This window comes from Macaca fascicularis, chromosome 5 (assembly GCF_037993035.2).
Source record: "Macaca fascicularis isolate 582-1 chromosome 5, T2T-MFA8v1.1".
Lineage (NCBI taxonomy): Eukaryota > Metazoa > Chordata > Mammalia > Primates > Cercopithecidae > Macaca > Macaca fascicularis.
In genome coordinates this window covers 151,274,980-151,290,349 of record NC_088379.1, presented here as the reverse complement: position 1 = coordinate 151,290,349, position 15,370 = coordinate 151,274,980, and the positions used below count along the sequence as shown (strand labels likewise).

The 15,370-nt window shown below is 33.8% G+C and overlaps 1 protein-coding gene across 8 annotated transcripts in view; it reads left to right on the top strand.

Annotated features, from left to right (window-relative positions):
* Nucleotides 1-15,370, top strand: part of SLC10A7 (solute carrier family 10 member 7) — a 256,432-nt gene that overhangs the window by 76,193 nt on the left and 164,869 nt on the right. For 5 of the 8 annotated variants that reach the window (XR_010587032.1, XM_005556028.4, XM_005556026.4 and 2 more), the window contains exon 5: nt 2,796-2,834. The exons of the other annotated variants lie outside the window; for them this stretch is intronic. Coding sequence is in view for 4 of the 5 variants with exons in the window: in XM_005556028.4 (XP_005556085.1) it covers nt 2,796-2,834 (39 nt within the window). In the remaining variant the exon portion in view is untranslated. The remainder of the gene's footprint in view (nt 1-2,795; nt 2,835-15,370) is intronic. 8 annotated transcript variants of the gene reach the window in all.

The window sequence follows — 15,370 nt, the reverse complement described above, 5'->3', positions numbered from 1 at the left end:
AGTGTAAAAGGCTGTCACCTGACCCTCCACTGAGCTAGTTAACACCTAGCCATCCATGGATGGCAAATGCTAAAAGAGCACTGATTGTAACACATGTCTTCTGGGGCTCCGAGGATCACAGACACCCCCACCTGGATGGCAGAGCTAAAAGAGCATTTTAACACACTTGGACACTGCCGCGGGGTGGCACAAACTCACCCTGCTCCTGCCAGAGAGGAGCAACTGGCCAGTTCCATTGTTCCTTTGTGCCTGTTCCCACACCCATTTGCTTGTGTGCTCACTCCTGTAAGGGACTGAGCATGGCGGCCGAGTAAATGAGCTACTCCCTTTGCCAGTCCCATAATGGATCAAGGGAGCTCTCCCATCTCAGAAGGATGATGACCAAGCTGTGTTATTAAAATAAAATAGAATTACCTAGGTAGAAGAGGGGGAAGGGTATTTCAGGCCAGGGAGCAAGGAAGTAAGAAATGGCATGATGAGTTTGGGAAATTGCAAGTAGTTCATTGTTGTCAGAATGTAAAATTGAGGCAGGGAATGAGATGGATAGAAACCTGTTCATGGAGGGCCTTGGACGCCATGCCAAGGAGCTGGGAATTCCTCCCTAAGTCGAAATACATGCATGTCTTTTATATATCAATAAAATACTCTAAATATTTATTATTACTTGTTGAAACTCTGGAAATCGTGGTTGTTTCATAGATTGCAACCACATAATTGAGCCAACTATTACCTTAATTATCGGTTGCTGTTGAGCACAAGATCCTTGGTTTCAGTGTCTGATTTCACATGGTCTTCAGAGTACCCAGAACCTTAATCAATCATTTCACAAGAGATTGACGGCGCTCACTGCACAGGAGGACAATATAGTCAACTGAGTTCAAATCCATCACCACTGTTGGAAAACAACTAAGAATGAGTTGACCTGCAGCATCTTTGGGTACCTAAGATATCCCATCACTGTCATTTTATAAGAGGCAGGAACATAGGCCAATTCATATAAAATGTATTTCTTGCATTTGTGTTAAAGAAGAGAACAAGAGAGGGTAGGAGTATGGTGATTTGATCTTATGAGTAGTAGTTGTTATATACTCATATAGTTATGAGTATTTATGAGTTATTTATGAGTATGATATTATTTGTCATATATGGTTATTTTACTTTGACTTCTGAGTCTTTTTTCCTTGAATGATTCTTTGTTTCCTCAAATGCTAGACAAAACCGCTAGTTATTGAGTAAAAGCTTAGTGAAAGGGACTAGAAATAAAGGAATTCAGAAGAGAGAGGCTCAAAGGGGGAAGACCTCCTTCCTTTATTAAAAAGAAGTAATTCCGTTTTTAAGCACAAAATAAGATCTAAATATAAAAGTTGTTTGTGAGAAAGGTACATATTTTGTAGGAAGGAGGGCCAGTGTTCCCTGTTGGTGTTACCACAACTCATTTATTTATACCCTTTTACTTATTTTTCTCCAGACATAAAACTTTTTCCTGGAATCATCCATAATGGAATTCCAGGAAGATGTGTTAAATATATTGCTATAGTTTACAATTGTCATCTGTAATGTTTTATTTAGCTGATTTTCTTTTTTTCACTGCTCCCTGTACAACACAGAACACCATATGCCATTGTCCCTGTCAGGAAGCAAAGGTTTCCCTGGTCTGTGCCTGTGCCTGTGTTTATGCCACAGAGGAGCTGTGGTCCAGTGCCATCTTTTATTGATAGGGCCAGCAAAGGAGAAATCTAATGAAATTATCAAAGCTTTGAATTAATTATGAACTGGAATAGGAGAGCTAAGCTCTCTGGAGCCAAGGATCTCATTACCCATTCACTCTCATTGCATCCTTTTCTGGAGCAGAAAGCATTTTCAGCTACAGCTCTTAGCCTGGCTTTGGACTTTATTCAAACTTACAAAACTGATATCCTCTTTTTACTACAGTGTGGCTGCTAATGTCCATGATGATTAATTTAATTCTGCTCTGGATGTGCAGGAGATGTAAATAGGTTCTCTCTACCCCTTTTATTATTTTTTCTGTCTTATTTTCTTTTTATCAAATTGGATGTTATACAAGTTTTTTCCTTTTGGGTAATGTGAGAAGCTTGCAGGACTCTGGCATAGCTTCACTGAATATAGTGATTAAATTAAAATTAAGAGCTATATTACATCTACTATGTATTCCGTGGATATTTAGGTAAGCAGAAAGTCAAATGTTTCTTCTTTGAATTTTGAACACCAATTTGGAGTTTTTCTTTCTTTTCTTTACCTTAGAATTAATGGTACAGCAATAACTTTCCTAGTCTTAACAGCATGGTTCATATTTCTAATGTGTGATGTATAGAAACAGATCTTACCTTGTGATTGTAGCTCCTAAGACTGTGCCACTGACAGGGAGCAATTAATGTTTATCTTATATTTCTGTTTTTCCTTCTCCTAGTAGTATACATTTTTTAATGAATAAATCAACCTCTGATTGTTTTAAATTTAGTAGGAAAATCAATAACAACGTGGTCTCAATTTAGCATTGTCAGTGATTCTTTTGGTACTGTCATATAGGTTCATGGCATGACAAGTGTTTTCTGCCTGCTTTTGAGACCCATTATTTATGAATTCCTAAGCTGTAGCTCATCTGTCTCAGTGAACTACAGGCCACTGGCAATTTTGGAAGCAATGACTAACTTTGCTTTATAGAGTCAATGTTTTAAGGTTTTGAATAGTGGGGGAAGGGAGAATGATAATCTTTGTCTTTATTATTCCTATTTACTTTCAATGAGTTTTTTTCCCCCTATTTATTTTCTTTATAGGCAGCTGCAATATTTAATTCAGCCTTTGGAAGTTTTTTGGTAAGTAAACATGGTTTAACTTGTCTATTACAACTTTTGCTGTGATACTGTTTATATGAAAGATTTAGTGAAAGCTGGATTTCTTTTACTTTTTGGTTAAATATAAAAGTTGTTGAATCTTTTCATGTGCCAGTATCCATACCCTGAAGAAAATTAGTTAATAAATAAATCAAATGTTCTCTTACAATATATTTCGGAGGCTTGGGTTTTAATATTCCATTTCAAGAATTCAAGCAATCAATTAAAACACTATGTGTCTCCTTATAGAGGTTATGTCAATATATTGATCATTTAATGAGGTCTTTTAGATTATTATTATTTTGTGTCATGGGACTAAGGATTTTGAAAAGGAAACATGACCCAGCTGGTCAGAAAGGGAATGCTAATTTACTTGTTGACATGCCATTTATTTTGTACATTTCACTGTCAAAGAAACTACTGGCTTGGATGCTTCTGAGAAATCTATGTGAAAGAAAATTTGAAAGGAAGATATGAGTAATGAGTAATTTGCAAGTAAATGTTGTATCAATATGTATATATAAAGATTCAAAAGTAGTTCAGCTTTCATAAGTAGAACCAATATAAGGATGTTGTTTTAGCATTTTTAATCATTATTTTAAAATAAATGATGTAACAGAGACTTGATTTGTGTTATGAAAGATTGAGAAACTAAGTTTTCTGTTAATTTAAAATTTTTTGTGCCTTAAAACTTTGTTAAATTCCTGAAGTAAATTAGAATATTATATTTTGGGGGGCATAACTCATTAGCAGGTATGTAGTACAGTGATTTACAAATAATTGAGAGTAAACTAAGTGATGTATAAACTAGTTCATGAGTCTAGGTAAAATATCAATTACCTCTGTTTAAAATGCTGTGTTAATTATTATTGTTTGTATTTAAATGTAGTTAAAACTTTTAAACATGTTGTTACATAGTGTTAATTCTACATAGTGCTACACAGCTTTTAGTGTCACATAGCCTTACAGAGTTTTTAATGATGTAGCATCTGCAAAAAATATGCATAGCCTGTATCTTATTTTTATAGAGCCAGTAATGTTTTTTGCGATGCTGTCTTATTTCTGGGTTTTAGACAATAAAGTCTGTTTTAAAAAATAATCTTTTGGATTGCTTAGTTTAGACTCAGTAATATTTTAAGTCATTATTTCATGTGTCCAAGTATTATTCTATATGTTATCACAATTGTTTAATAGAATAATATCTGTAAAATATGAACTTTCTGGAAGCCAATTTTGGTACATGATTTGGTACCATACACCTCCACTATCAAAACATAGCTTCTTAAGTTGGATCTCTTAGTCTTTCAGATGTCTAGACTTTGAGAAAATAAAGTTGACACAATTTTGTCTGAGTGACTGAAACAAAATACACGATTCCTTTGTTAGAGAACAAGCTTACTAAGTATAGTGTGAGACATGCACTGACTATATGAACGTATCATATTTGTTTTACCAGGCCCACTTGTTTGGTAAGGTCTAGTGAAGTACAACTTGTGCTTGTGGTTCTTTGGGATTTGTATTATGCTCTTTCACTCCTAAGAAGCTGTGTATTCTCACTTCTTAGTCTTTTGCTCTTTTTCTTTTCTTCACTTTTTTTTCTTACCCTAATTCAGTTAATCGATCAAAGGTATTTATTGATTTCCTGCTACACAGAGGTAGTTTTCTAGTGTCTGTGAAGAATGCAAAGAAATATAAGGTGGGTCCCACTAGGTTGTGGAGATGACATGTAGAAAAAGAAATGCAATGTAAAAGTTAACAAGCCATATGAAAGATGTTACTAGAGATATATGATTGTCAAATAAATGGCACAGACAATATGCACTCTAAATTCACAGATCTGACAGAAGTGATTGCTCTGAGCTGAGCCTTGAGGTATGGGTAGGAATTAACTGGTAAAGGAGAGGAGAGGAAATGGCATGAGCAATGGCAGAAAGGCAGAAGTGTTGTTTTACTTTTTTTATTCCCGTTCCTTCCCCTGCTTTTTCTTTCACAAAGTTGAAAATTACCAGAGAGAGTTCGAGAGTGAAAATTATGATTAGGTATGTTTTGCTCCAGTGTTGTAAGAGAAATAATTCTATATCTTTTTTTCCTCTCTTCACCATAGTTACAACAACCTAGGATTATGAAACGTGTGAACTGTATCAGTTAGAATTAGGTTTGGCTTAACAGAAAGAATAATAATAAAAGTGACTTACACGAGATTAAGATTTATTTTTCCATAATAATAAATTTTTCCATTTGGAGGGAGCTGTCCAAGTATGGTATAGTGGCTTCATGGTCTCATCATGGGCCAAGACTCCTATTTCTGACCTCCACCATCTGCAGCATGCAGTTTTCTTCCTCAAGGCTGCCTCATGATCCAAGATAGCTGCTGGAGCCCCAGCCAGAACGTCTGGATAGCAAGGTAAAGTAGTGAGAATAGAAAAAAGAGTTCCCTACTCCAGCCTGGGCTAAAGAGCAAGACTCCGTCTCAAAAAAAAAAAAAAAAAAAAAAAGAAAAAGGAAAAAGAAGAAAGAGCTCCCTGAAACCTGAGTCTTCTTTCTTTGAACAGCATTCCTGGAATTCCACCACAATACTAGCACTTCCTTTTGTAGAACTCAGTCAAATGATCACTTCTAGCCACTGAAGTTGGGAAATATGGCAGTTTACTGAGAGCTGAAAATTAGATTTCTGTTACTAAGAAAGAAGAGGAAAATAGATATTGAGACAGCTAGTACATTCTACATATGAACAATGTACAACAATTATTAAAGGTTTGAAGAAAGACGTTCATCTCAGTTAAATGACATGAGAAGGCTTCAGGGAGAAATTGGTGCTTGAGTTGGGATTAGGAAGAAGATTTATTTTACAGGAGTGAAATTCCAAATTGTAAACTTTATATTTTTATTTTATTATTCTTAAAGGATGGTATTTGTTACAGCTATTTGGGAATTTTCTCTATAAATGGAAAATATCCACCTGTTCTTAAAATTTAGGATTATGAGTAGTGGTATGGTTTCTGGAGCCAGACTGGGTTTAAATTCTTACTTGACTGACTACTAGCCTAACTATGTAAGCTTCCCTATATATAAAATGAGGCAATGATAGTGTCTAAACTGTGGACTTGTGGGATAAATTATATAAAATGTTTATATGATATGATAAGAAATAACTTTGAGCTAAATGTTAGATCTAGGTTTTTGTCCAAGCTCTGCCATGAATTTTTATGTGTGTGTGACTATGGATATCCATGAAATAAGGAAATTGGTTATCTCTGACTGAGCCCTGCAAGATCTAAAATACCCTGATCCATTGATTATTCTCTGATTATGAGTGACCATTCCTGTGGTACAAACATAATAGAATCTGAAAAGGGTATTTATTTCAGATTACCTTAAATCTTTGAATGAAACGCTTTTATTAGAAGAGTGTTTGAAGAAAGAACTCTGAGGGCATTTTTGTTGATTTTCAGGCATCTGGGTATACTAAATAAAATACTGTACATATTTATAGCTAGTTTAATAATGTCCCAGGTCTAATTTGAACAGTGTTTTTAGGAACTAATTATTATAGAAAGCTCTTTTTGTTGTTTTTGTTATTGTTTTTAATGTAACTAGGTGGGTAATAACTAATGATAGGTGAATTCAATTTACATAAATTTGAGACTAAGAAAATATTTTAAAATCATGCCATGGAGGATTGCTTTAAGTTAAGAAGTTAATGTCATTATCTCCTCCTCTCATTTAAATCGTTCAGTTTATAATAATTGTGGAACATAGTAAGTGATTTGAGATTTCTCTCTTAATGAGATTTTAATAAAATTTGATAGTAAAGCACCTTGAATAACTAAAATGCTATTAAAATTTATGTATATACATGTATGTATTTGTACTTCAAGTTCAGGCAACTCACATGTTGCTCCTCATCAGAAGGCGTTGGTTTTTTAAAAATAGATACTGACATCTTTTGGGAAAATTCTAATTGAAATTTTTTTTCTTTAATTTCAAAAGATTCAATTGTGTTGAAAACAAATTCCCCAAACTAAATTTAGATCATTTGATTTGTTAGAACTTAGCATTTTTGATTTGGAGGCTGAATTCAGTGTTTCCATGTCTCTAAAAATGATAGGTTAAAGTGTAAAAGGAACGTTTAGAACTTTGCTATTTTTAGACTCCTCAGCCTATTTTATTATTTTTGGTAACTCCTAATCTTAAAGGGAAACACTAATGAGTGACAAGCTGATCATGCCAAACTGAGTTTTTAATAATGATGTTATAAACATTAGAACAATTCATGGCAACATAGATGTACTAATAAGAATTTCAGAAACATCATCAAAGAGTCAGAAAGTTAAATCCTTGTAAATTCAAAACATCTAGTCTAAAAAAGATCTATACGAGTCACTGATTACTTTCTAAATCTCTTCATTTAAAGTGTCAAGAAATGGGTTTCTTTCACAAATTCTTCTCTTTTAAAATACACGTTGCTGGAACTAGCAGAAGCTATTCTAAGATGAACAATTTTCTTTTCATGCCAGATCAAAGGTTAAAAGGAACTCTTTGCCTTGGGGTGAAAAACTAGCCAGTTTATATTTTTCTTCCCTTACCCAATTGTTCTGTCTTCCCTCTGCTTTGGCTGGTTCCCTGTTACAACCCTGCTTTGTAGAAAAATTTGAATAGTTAACTGATGTTATTATAGCTGCTGAAAGAAAAGAAATCCCAAACACGAATGCCGTGTATTAATAATAATAACTTGTGTGTTTATCACCTTCTTGTAATTTTTCCTTTCCTGTACAATGATACATGCCTATTTTATTGTTTTTGGTGACTCCTGATCTTAAAAGGGAACCCTAGTGAATGACAAAGATGATCATGCCAAATCGAGTTTCCAACTATGCTGTAAAACATTAGAGAAATTCACGGTAACATAAATGTAAGAATTTCTGAAATATTTAGAATGGTTAAAGAGGAAACACCATGATCTTTGTTACTCATTGATTGCTGTGGAACAATGCTTTTTAAAAATTAGATCAAGAATCTCAAATGTTAAACAGAGGCTTAAAGGTGGTACTAGATAAGATTCAGTTGTTAATTTGGTTTGCTTTCACCTAATCTAGGATGTATTTAGTTTACGGTTTATGGGGTCTCTTATTTTGTAAAGTATTGAAGACTATGCTGAATTTGTGTGTGTGTGCATGTGCTTAATTTTCTTAAAATCTTAATCAACCCAAATTGTTCACTTGGTATCTTAGTTTTACCTCAAAACTTCATGGCTTGTTTATAAAAAAGTTTTTATTTTTCATTAAACTTAAATGCCAGAACATACGACTTAATATTTAAGCAGTATCAGTACCATCTTATAGATGCTGTTTCAAGTTCATCTTTTAGTGGGAAGAACTGGATAAAACCAACAGTTTAAATGGCCCATCCTGGGTGTTAAAATTAATAACTGTGTTCAGATGAATGGAAGTTGGTTTCTACCGTTGCACAATGCAACCCATCATCATGCTATGCATTTCGTTTGATCATCACCTGTTTGAGCAAGTGAACATCAAAAGAGCTGGATTGCTGAGATCAGACTACTTTTGTTTTAAAAATACCATTGGTTCAATTAGCAGGTAGCACAATATAGGAAAATGGGATAGAAAATCAGCAAAGATATATTCAGAGTCCATTAGATTCAAGGCATTTTTCAAGATACTGAAGCAAATACACAAAACATAAATATGGGAAAAATAATAATAAAATATTTAAGAAAGAGAGAAGACAGGAATGAAGACTGTCTTCAATGCAGTGCTTTCCAGCATTCAGGCATCATTATAGCTTTTGCCATGTCAGCATACTGTTTGTTAAATAAGACTCACATTTTCAATTTAAATTTATTTCAAGCCAAAACTTTACATCAACACTATAAATAAAGAACTATCTTGTCGTGAATAGAAGGTAACTGAAATTAAGTCAATGGAAAAAAAAAGCTACTATTAATTTGTAGCTAACCTCTGCTGCTATTCAAGGCTCTGAATCTGATGCCTGCCCTTCTTTTGATAAAAGGTGAAATTAGCACCAGCACCAAACAAAGCACTTTCTCCTTCTGCAATCCAAAGGATTGAGAGTTGAAATACAGTAAGTTGCATTACTAATTCTCTGTGCACGTGTCCTTTGAGTTATCTTGTTTTCATTTACACTTTGGGAAACACCATTCTCTGAGGTCACTTCTCAATCACGCCATCAAATAAATGAATTAAAATTATTTGGAGAAGTCAAATGAAGAAACTCCTAGAATCAGGGACTCTGGCAACCTAAACATGTTTGCGTTTCTTTCACTAGATCATTTTTTACATAACACCTCTCTAGAAAAACAGTGGTATGTGTGCCAAAGTGACAAACATATTTGCAGAGTTAAAAATATGTCATAATGCTCCAGTCAGGAAGACCTGGTGATAGCTGCATGTGGGTTTGTTTTTAAAACAAACTCTTATCTGAAGTACAATCATTGTAAATAAAAAATGGTCTTTGTTACTTAATAAAAACGTATAGAATCTGTACCTATTCTATTTTAGCAGCATAATGTTCTATGCTGTCTGGCAGGACTTGTGTGGCAAGTAAATGCATTAGTCACAGTGATCATTTTTCTTGCAAATTTGTGACACAGATTTAATTATAGGAATGACCAGCAACTTACAAATCTAATTTTGGTGGAGGCTGAGGCAACTTTTTTTTTATTTTAATAATGATGGATTTTTTTAAAGCAATGATTTCATTACTGTTTAAAGAAATCTACTAGTATAGAACTAGCCAATTGACTGGAGTTATTTTATTACCCTTTAACAAATGCCATGTACTTTCATTTTAATTTTTATTAATTTTTAAAACATCATCAGTCCCAAACTGGGAAAGTATTTGCTGCTATACCCATTTGAGTAAAATAAATAAATATAAATTATTCTGGTTCAGGAGGTTTTTAAAGGACCTCCTAAGAAAGATGATCCTAGCAGTCGTTTAAAATAAAAATTAAATTTCCTTAATTTGAATCCAGCCTACTACAGAACTGCTTAGTTTATGGTCTTTAGTAGGAGATGCTTATTAACTACTAATTGATGAAAATGTGGCAAATAGTTCTTATTTCTTTGTTTCTTTTTCCTTCAAACTAAAAATTTTGTATGGTTAATCTATTTGTTGAGCTAATATTTTGGGGGTCTGGCATAATAGTATGGTGAGCCAAACGATTAAGGTTCTTGCCTTCATTTATATTACAGATTCTTAAAGTGAGAATATCAAGTCCTAATTGGGTGTGCATGTGGCGGGGAGAGACTGCTGGAGTAAATAGTGTTAAATATTTTCTTAGAACTTTTTAAAAGTTTTGTTCCATTATTAATATGCCTCACTGACTCAGACCCCACTACCATTCCAAATAAATCTGGCCATGTGGAGAGAAGCAGGAGGAAAATAGAGGATGCATAAACTGTATAAACTTGATTCTGTCAACAAAAGATAATCTTCCCTTTAATTGTTGGTCCCTGCGATGAAAGCAGTGTTAGACCTTCAAACTTCATCATGGACTCAGGATTTCAAGTAAACGTTTAGCATTTCTAAAAAACAATAGTCTATATTATTGGAAATGGCAGATTTTAGTTTGAAATTAAAAAAACCATTTTTTAAGCCTAGATTTACTGGATGTTGCTGTTTGATCTTATATTAACTTTTAAAATGAAACATTTGTGGACTTCCCACTATGTGCTCAGCTCTGGGCCAGCTTCTAGAACTGAAAAAATAATTGAAAAATATGATTCTTGCCCTCAATTTGCTTAAAATTCCTGAATTTAAATGCTGTTTTTCCTAGTGTGATTGCACAGACATCCTAATTCTGAATTTCCTCCAGGTAACTACACCATACAGTTTGAGAAACACTTATTTTACTATAAAACTTCAAGTAGGCGAGCGCAGTGGCTCACGCCTATAATCCCAGGACTTTGGGAGGCCGAGGCTAGTGGATCACGAGGTCAGGAGTTTGAGACCAGCCTGAACAACATGGTGAAACCCTGTCTCTACTAAAAATACAAAAATTAGCCAGGCGTGGTGTCACATGCATGTAATCCCAGCTACTCAGGAGGCTGAGGCTGAGCTTGGATCCAGGAGGCGGAGGTTGCGGTGAGCAGAGATCGTGCCGCTGCACTCTAGCCTGGGTGACAGAGCGAGACTCCATCTCAAAACAAAAACAAAAAACAAAAACAAGACAACTTCAAGTAATGCAGTAGGTTATCTCAATTATTGCTTTTAAAACTGCCACTTTTTGTTACAACTCCAAAGAAAACTGGGTTTTTATCATGAAGTTTGTATCTACCAATTTAGATGTTTTGAAAGTGCAATTTGTCAGATACCAGATTCAATTTTTAAATATACCAAAAGCTGACTTAGAAAGATACTTTACCATGTATAATTTACTTGGTGAGGACAATGTGTTAAAAAATAACTTTCAAAAAGCTACTGTAATTTTAATATGTTTATTATAGAATGTATGAAAAATACAGATAGACTCACCTAGCTATAACGAATCAGCATTTTAGTTTATGTCCTGTGTATTATATAGATGTAGTTACAAAAGTGGTGTATATTGTGTAGTCAATCTTATTTTCTGCTTTTTCCCTTTATGTATGTGAGTATTTTCTCATATTCTTATTTCTACTCTGACAACTAGATTTTGTTTTATATAATGCATAATATAATCTATAATTTTTTTGGATAGAGTATTTATTCTTTCACTATTATTTTCGGAGAATACTCACCACCTAGAAAGTTTCTTCTTGCCCTTTGGAGTCAATCCTCTCCCTTATCCTCAGTCTCTGGCAGCCACAGAATTTTTTTCCTTTCTCTATACTTTTGCCTTTTTCTAGAAAGTCATCTAAATGGAATCACACAATATATGCCTTTTGAGTATGGTTTCTATCACTTAGCATACACTTTTGTGATTCATCTATGTTGTATATATCAGTAGTTAATTTCATTTATTGCTAAGTAGTATTACATTGTTCATAAATTTACCAGTTGATGAACTTCTGGTTGTTTCCTGGATGATAATTATAAATAAAGTTGCTATAAATATTTGTGTACAGTTTCTTATGTAGATATATATGTTTTTATTTCTCTTGGGGAAATATCTTTGCTGAGTCATATAGTGAGTATATTTTAACATTATAAGTAACCACCAAACTCTTTCCCAAAGTGATTGTACCATTTTACATTCCCAGCAGGAATGTATAAGTAGTCCAGTTACTCCACAACCTTGCCATCCCTTGACATTCGCAATATTTTTTATTTTAGCCATTCTAATAGGTGTGTGGTCGTATGTCATCAAAGCTTTAATTTGTATTTCCCTAGCTGCTAATGATGTTGGACATTTTTTTGTGTGTGTGCTTATTTGCCATCTGTGTATCTTCTTTGGTGGCCTGTGTATTCAAATCTCTTGCCCATGTTATTTATTAGGTTGTTTTCTTATAATTAGGTGCAAGTTTTTAAGTTTGTTTTGGACACCAGTCATTTATCAGACATATGTTTTATAAGTGATTTTTTCCCAGTCTGTAGCTCATCTTTTCATTTTCTTAACAGTAACTTTCAAATAGCAGAAGTTCAAAATTTTTGGTAAATCTAGTTTGTCTTTTTTTTTTCTTTTGTGACTCAGGCTTTTTGTATCCTATATAAGAAATCCTTGTTTCTTACAAAGATTTTTCTCCTATGTTTTCTTCTATAAGTTTTAGTTTTTGTTTTTACATTTAGTCTTATGACCCATTTTGGATTAATGTTTGTGTATAGTTTAGTGTACTGTTTGATGTTCATTACTTTGTGTATGGTTCTAGAGTTGTAAGGTTTTTGTGTCTGTCACATTTGTCCATTTTTTCCTTTATGGATTTTTTCATTGCCTTTATACGTATGAAGCTTTTTCCTATCACAATGTCAGGTAAAAATTCATGTGTATTTTCTTTTAGTTTTATAATCAAGATGAATATTTAATACTATTGAAAAGCAAAGCCCATCATATGGGGTTTTATAAAAAGAAATAATAGATTGAAAGTGCTTCACCTGATTATGGTATCATTGGTTAAAGAAGTTAATTTCTGTTTATTGCTTTCCCCACTGTGATTTTTTTGCCCTGTAAATCCAGCCTCATAATGTTATTCTTACGTCTACATAGTGATATATATGCCTGTCCCTGAAAATAATTGGATCAGTATTCATGACTGTTAAAAATTGTTTTTCTATCTTAGGATATCACACATGACATTAATGCAATTACTTAAGATAAAATTGTTTATTCAAAATATGAAATGGGGATGGAAATAAAAGAATAAGGAAAAATTATAGAAACCTCATTTTTATATCAATTTGATTGACAAATGTTCACACAAATTAATAGTAAAATATTCTTATTTGGAGGACTATGAACCAAGGTGAATAACTTTCTTAGTGTAATTTAAGATAATGGAGGACTTTAAAAAAACAAAATTCATAATCTTAAGAGCCGTGATAAACTTGATTTTAACTTTTGGTAATTGAACGAGCTGTACTGATCAGGGGGAAAAAATTCTACTCGGTATTTTGGAAATTAGAGTCAAAGCACCACAAATCTTCTGGATTATGAGTAACTGGAATGACTAGTGTTATCTCTAGTAACATTGATTCATATTCTGTGTGCCCAGGGATGGTTATACTCTGAGCTTACAGCTTTCTTTTTTGCTAGAACCCTACACTTGTTTACTTTTCCGGAGTAGCTTTTTTTTTTAGTGATATTTTTAATAAGTAGAATAATGTAAAATGTTCTCTGTGTTTATAGTTTTACCTTATAACAGTAGTTGGTCTATAGTTCAATATTTATAGTTTGGTCTTTTATTATTCAGCCAAGTCTCTTGTAAGCAGTTATTTTCTGCAGGGTTCCTAGGTTTTCACTTGAAAGCTTAAGTTAATATTTTTATCCATTTATTTTGGAGGGATAATGTTTATTAACATTATTTTGCTTTTGGTAATTCCCAAGAGCCAGGGCAATGATTCCTATCTTCTTCGTTGTCATCCACACAATATTGTAAGACAAACTATTATCACATACTACTTTTTGTGTCATTCCTATGCCCTAATGCCTATAGTGGCTCTTAATTACCCACTACCTAATTGACCATTCAGGGATCCTCCCAGTGTGTCCCTATTGTCTCTCTCTCTCCCTGCCCACCCAGTTTCATTCCCATGTTTACTGTTGATCCACCCTTCTCCACCCTCTCCTCTTTATTAAATCCAGTTTCTCTATTTTTTTTTTCTTTTATGGCTCAGGCATTTTGTATCCTATCTAAGAAATCCTTGTTTGTCGCAAAGATTTTTCCCCTATGTTTTCTTCTATAAGTTTTAGTTTTTGTTTTTACATTTAGTCTTGTGACCCATTTTGAATGAATATTTTTGTATAGTTCGGTGTATTAGTTGCAGTTTGTTACTTTGCATATGGTTATAGAATTTTAAAGTTTGTATGTCACATTTGTCCATTTTTTCCTTTATGGATTTTTTTTCATTGCCTTTATACTTATAAAACATCCTCTAACACTTGGACATTTTTCTGCTCCCACCTCTTTGCTTGCACTGTTCCCATCCATTCTATTATCCTAGATGTCCCTAGATGTCCCTCAAAGCCTATCTCAAAAGCAATTTCTCCAGCTTTCCTTTTATGATTATTTAGCTTTTGGAATGAGTTTCTATCTAGATTGTATTGGGTTACTATAGACTGCAACTGGTTAGTGTAGTTAGTTTGAAATTCGGACCTTCTCTCCCATCTCTGGAACTTCCTATTCTTGTTAGCCTGCTATTTTTCTTTTTATAAAATAATGTCTTCTAACATAGTATATAATTTATCATTTATTACATTAATTAACTGTCCCTTTGACTTTCCCTTTCAAACGAAAGCTCCATGAAGGCAGGTGTTTGTTTTCTTTTGGTCGCTTCACTACTCTATCTATTTTCAATATTTATAGTACTTGGCACAAAGTAAGCTTTCAAAAAATATTAAATGAATAGACAGAAATCACCCAATGAATACTATTTTAATCTCTCTTCTTCATTTATATAAGATTGTAAAATATCTTGTATATCAGATGCACTTAAAATGTATGCTAATTATCATAATTATATGTTTAATTCATTTGATAAAAATCCCATCTTTTTGTCATCTGTTTTGACCATAATTGGTCATCTGTCTACCAAATTTTTCTTTTTCTATTTTTTTTTTTTTTTTTTTTCTGAGACGGAGTCTCTCTCTGTCACCCAGGCTGGAGTACAGTGGCGCGATCTCAGCTCACTGCAACTTCCACCTCCCGGGTTCACGCCGTTCTCCTGCCTCAGCCTCCCAAGTAGCTGGGACTACAGGTGCCCCCCACCATGCCTGGCTAATTTTTTGTATTTTTGGTAGAGACGGGATTTCACCATGTTAGCCAGGATGGTCTCAATCTCCTGACCTCGTGATCCAACCGCCTCGGCCTCCCAAAGTGCTGGTATTACAGGCGTGAGCCACC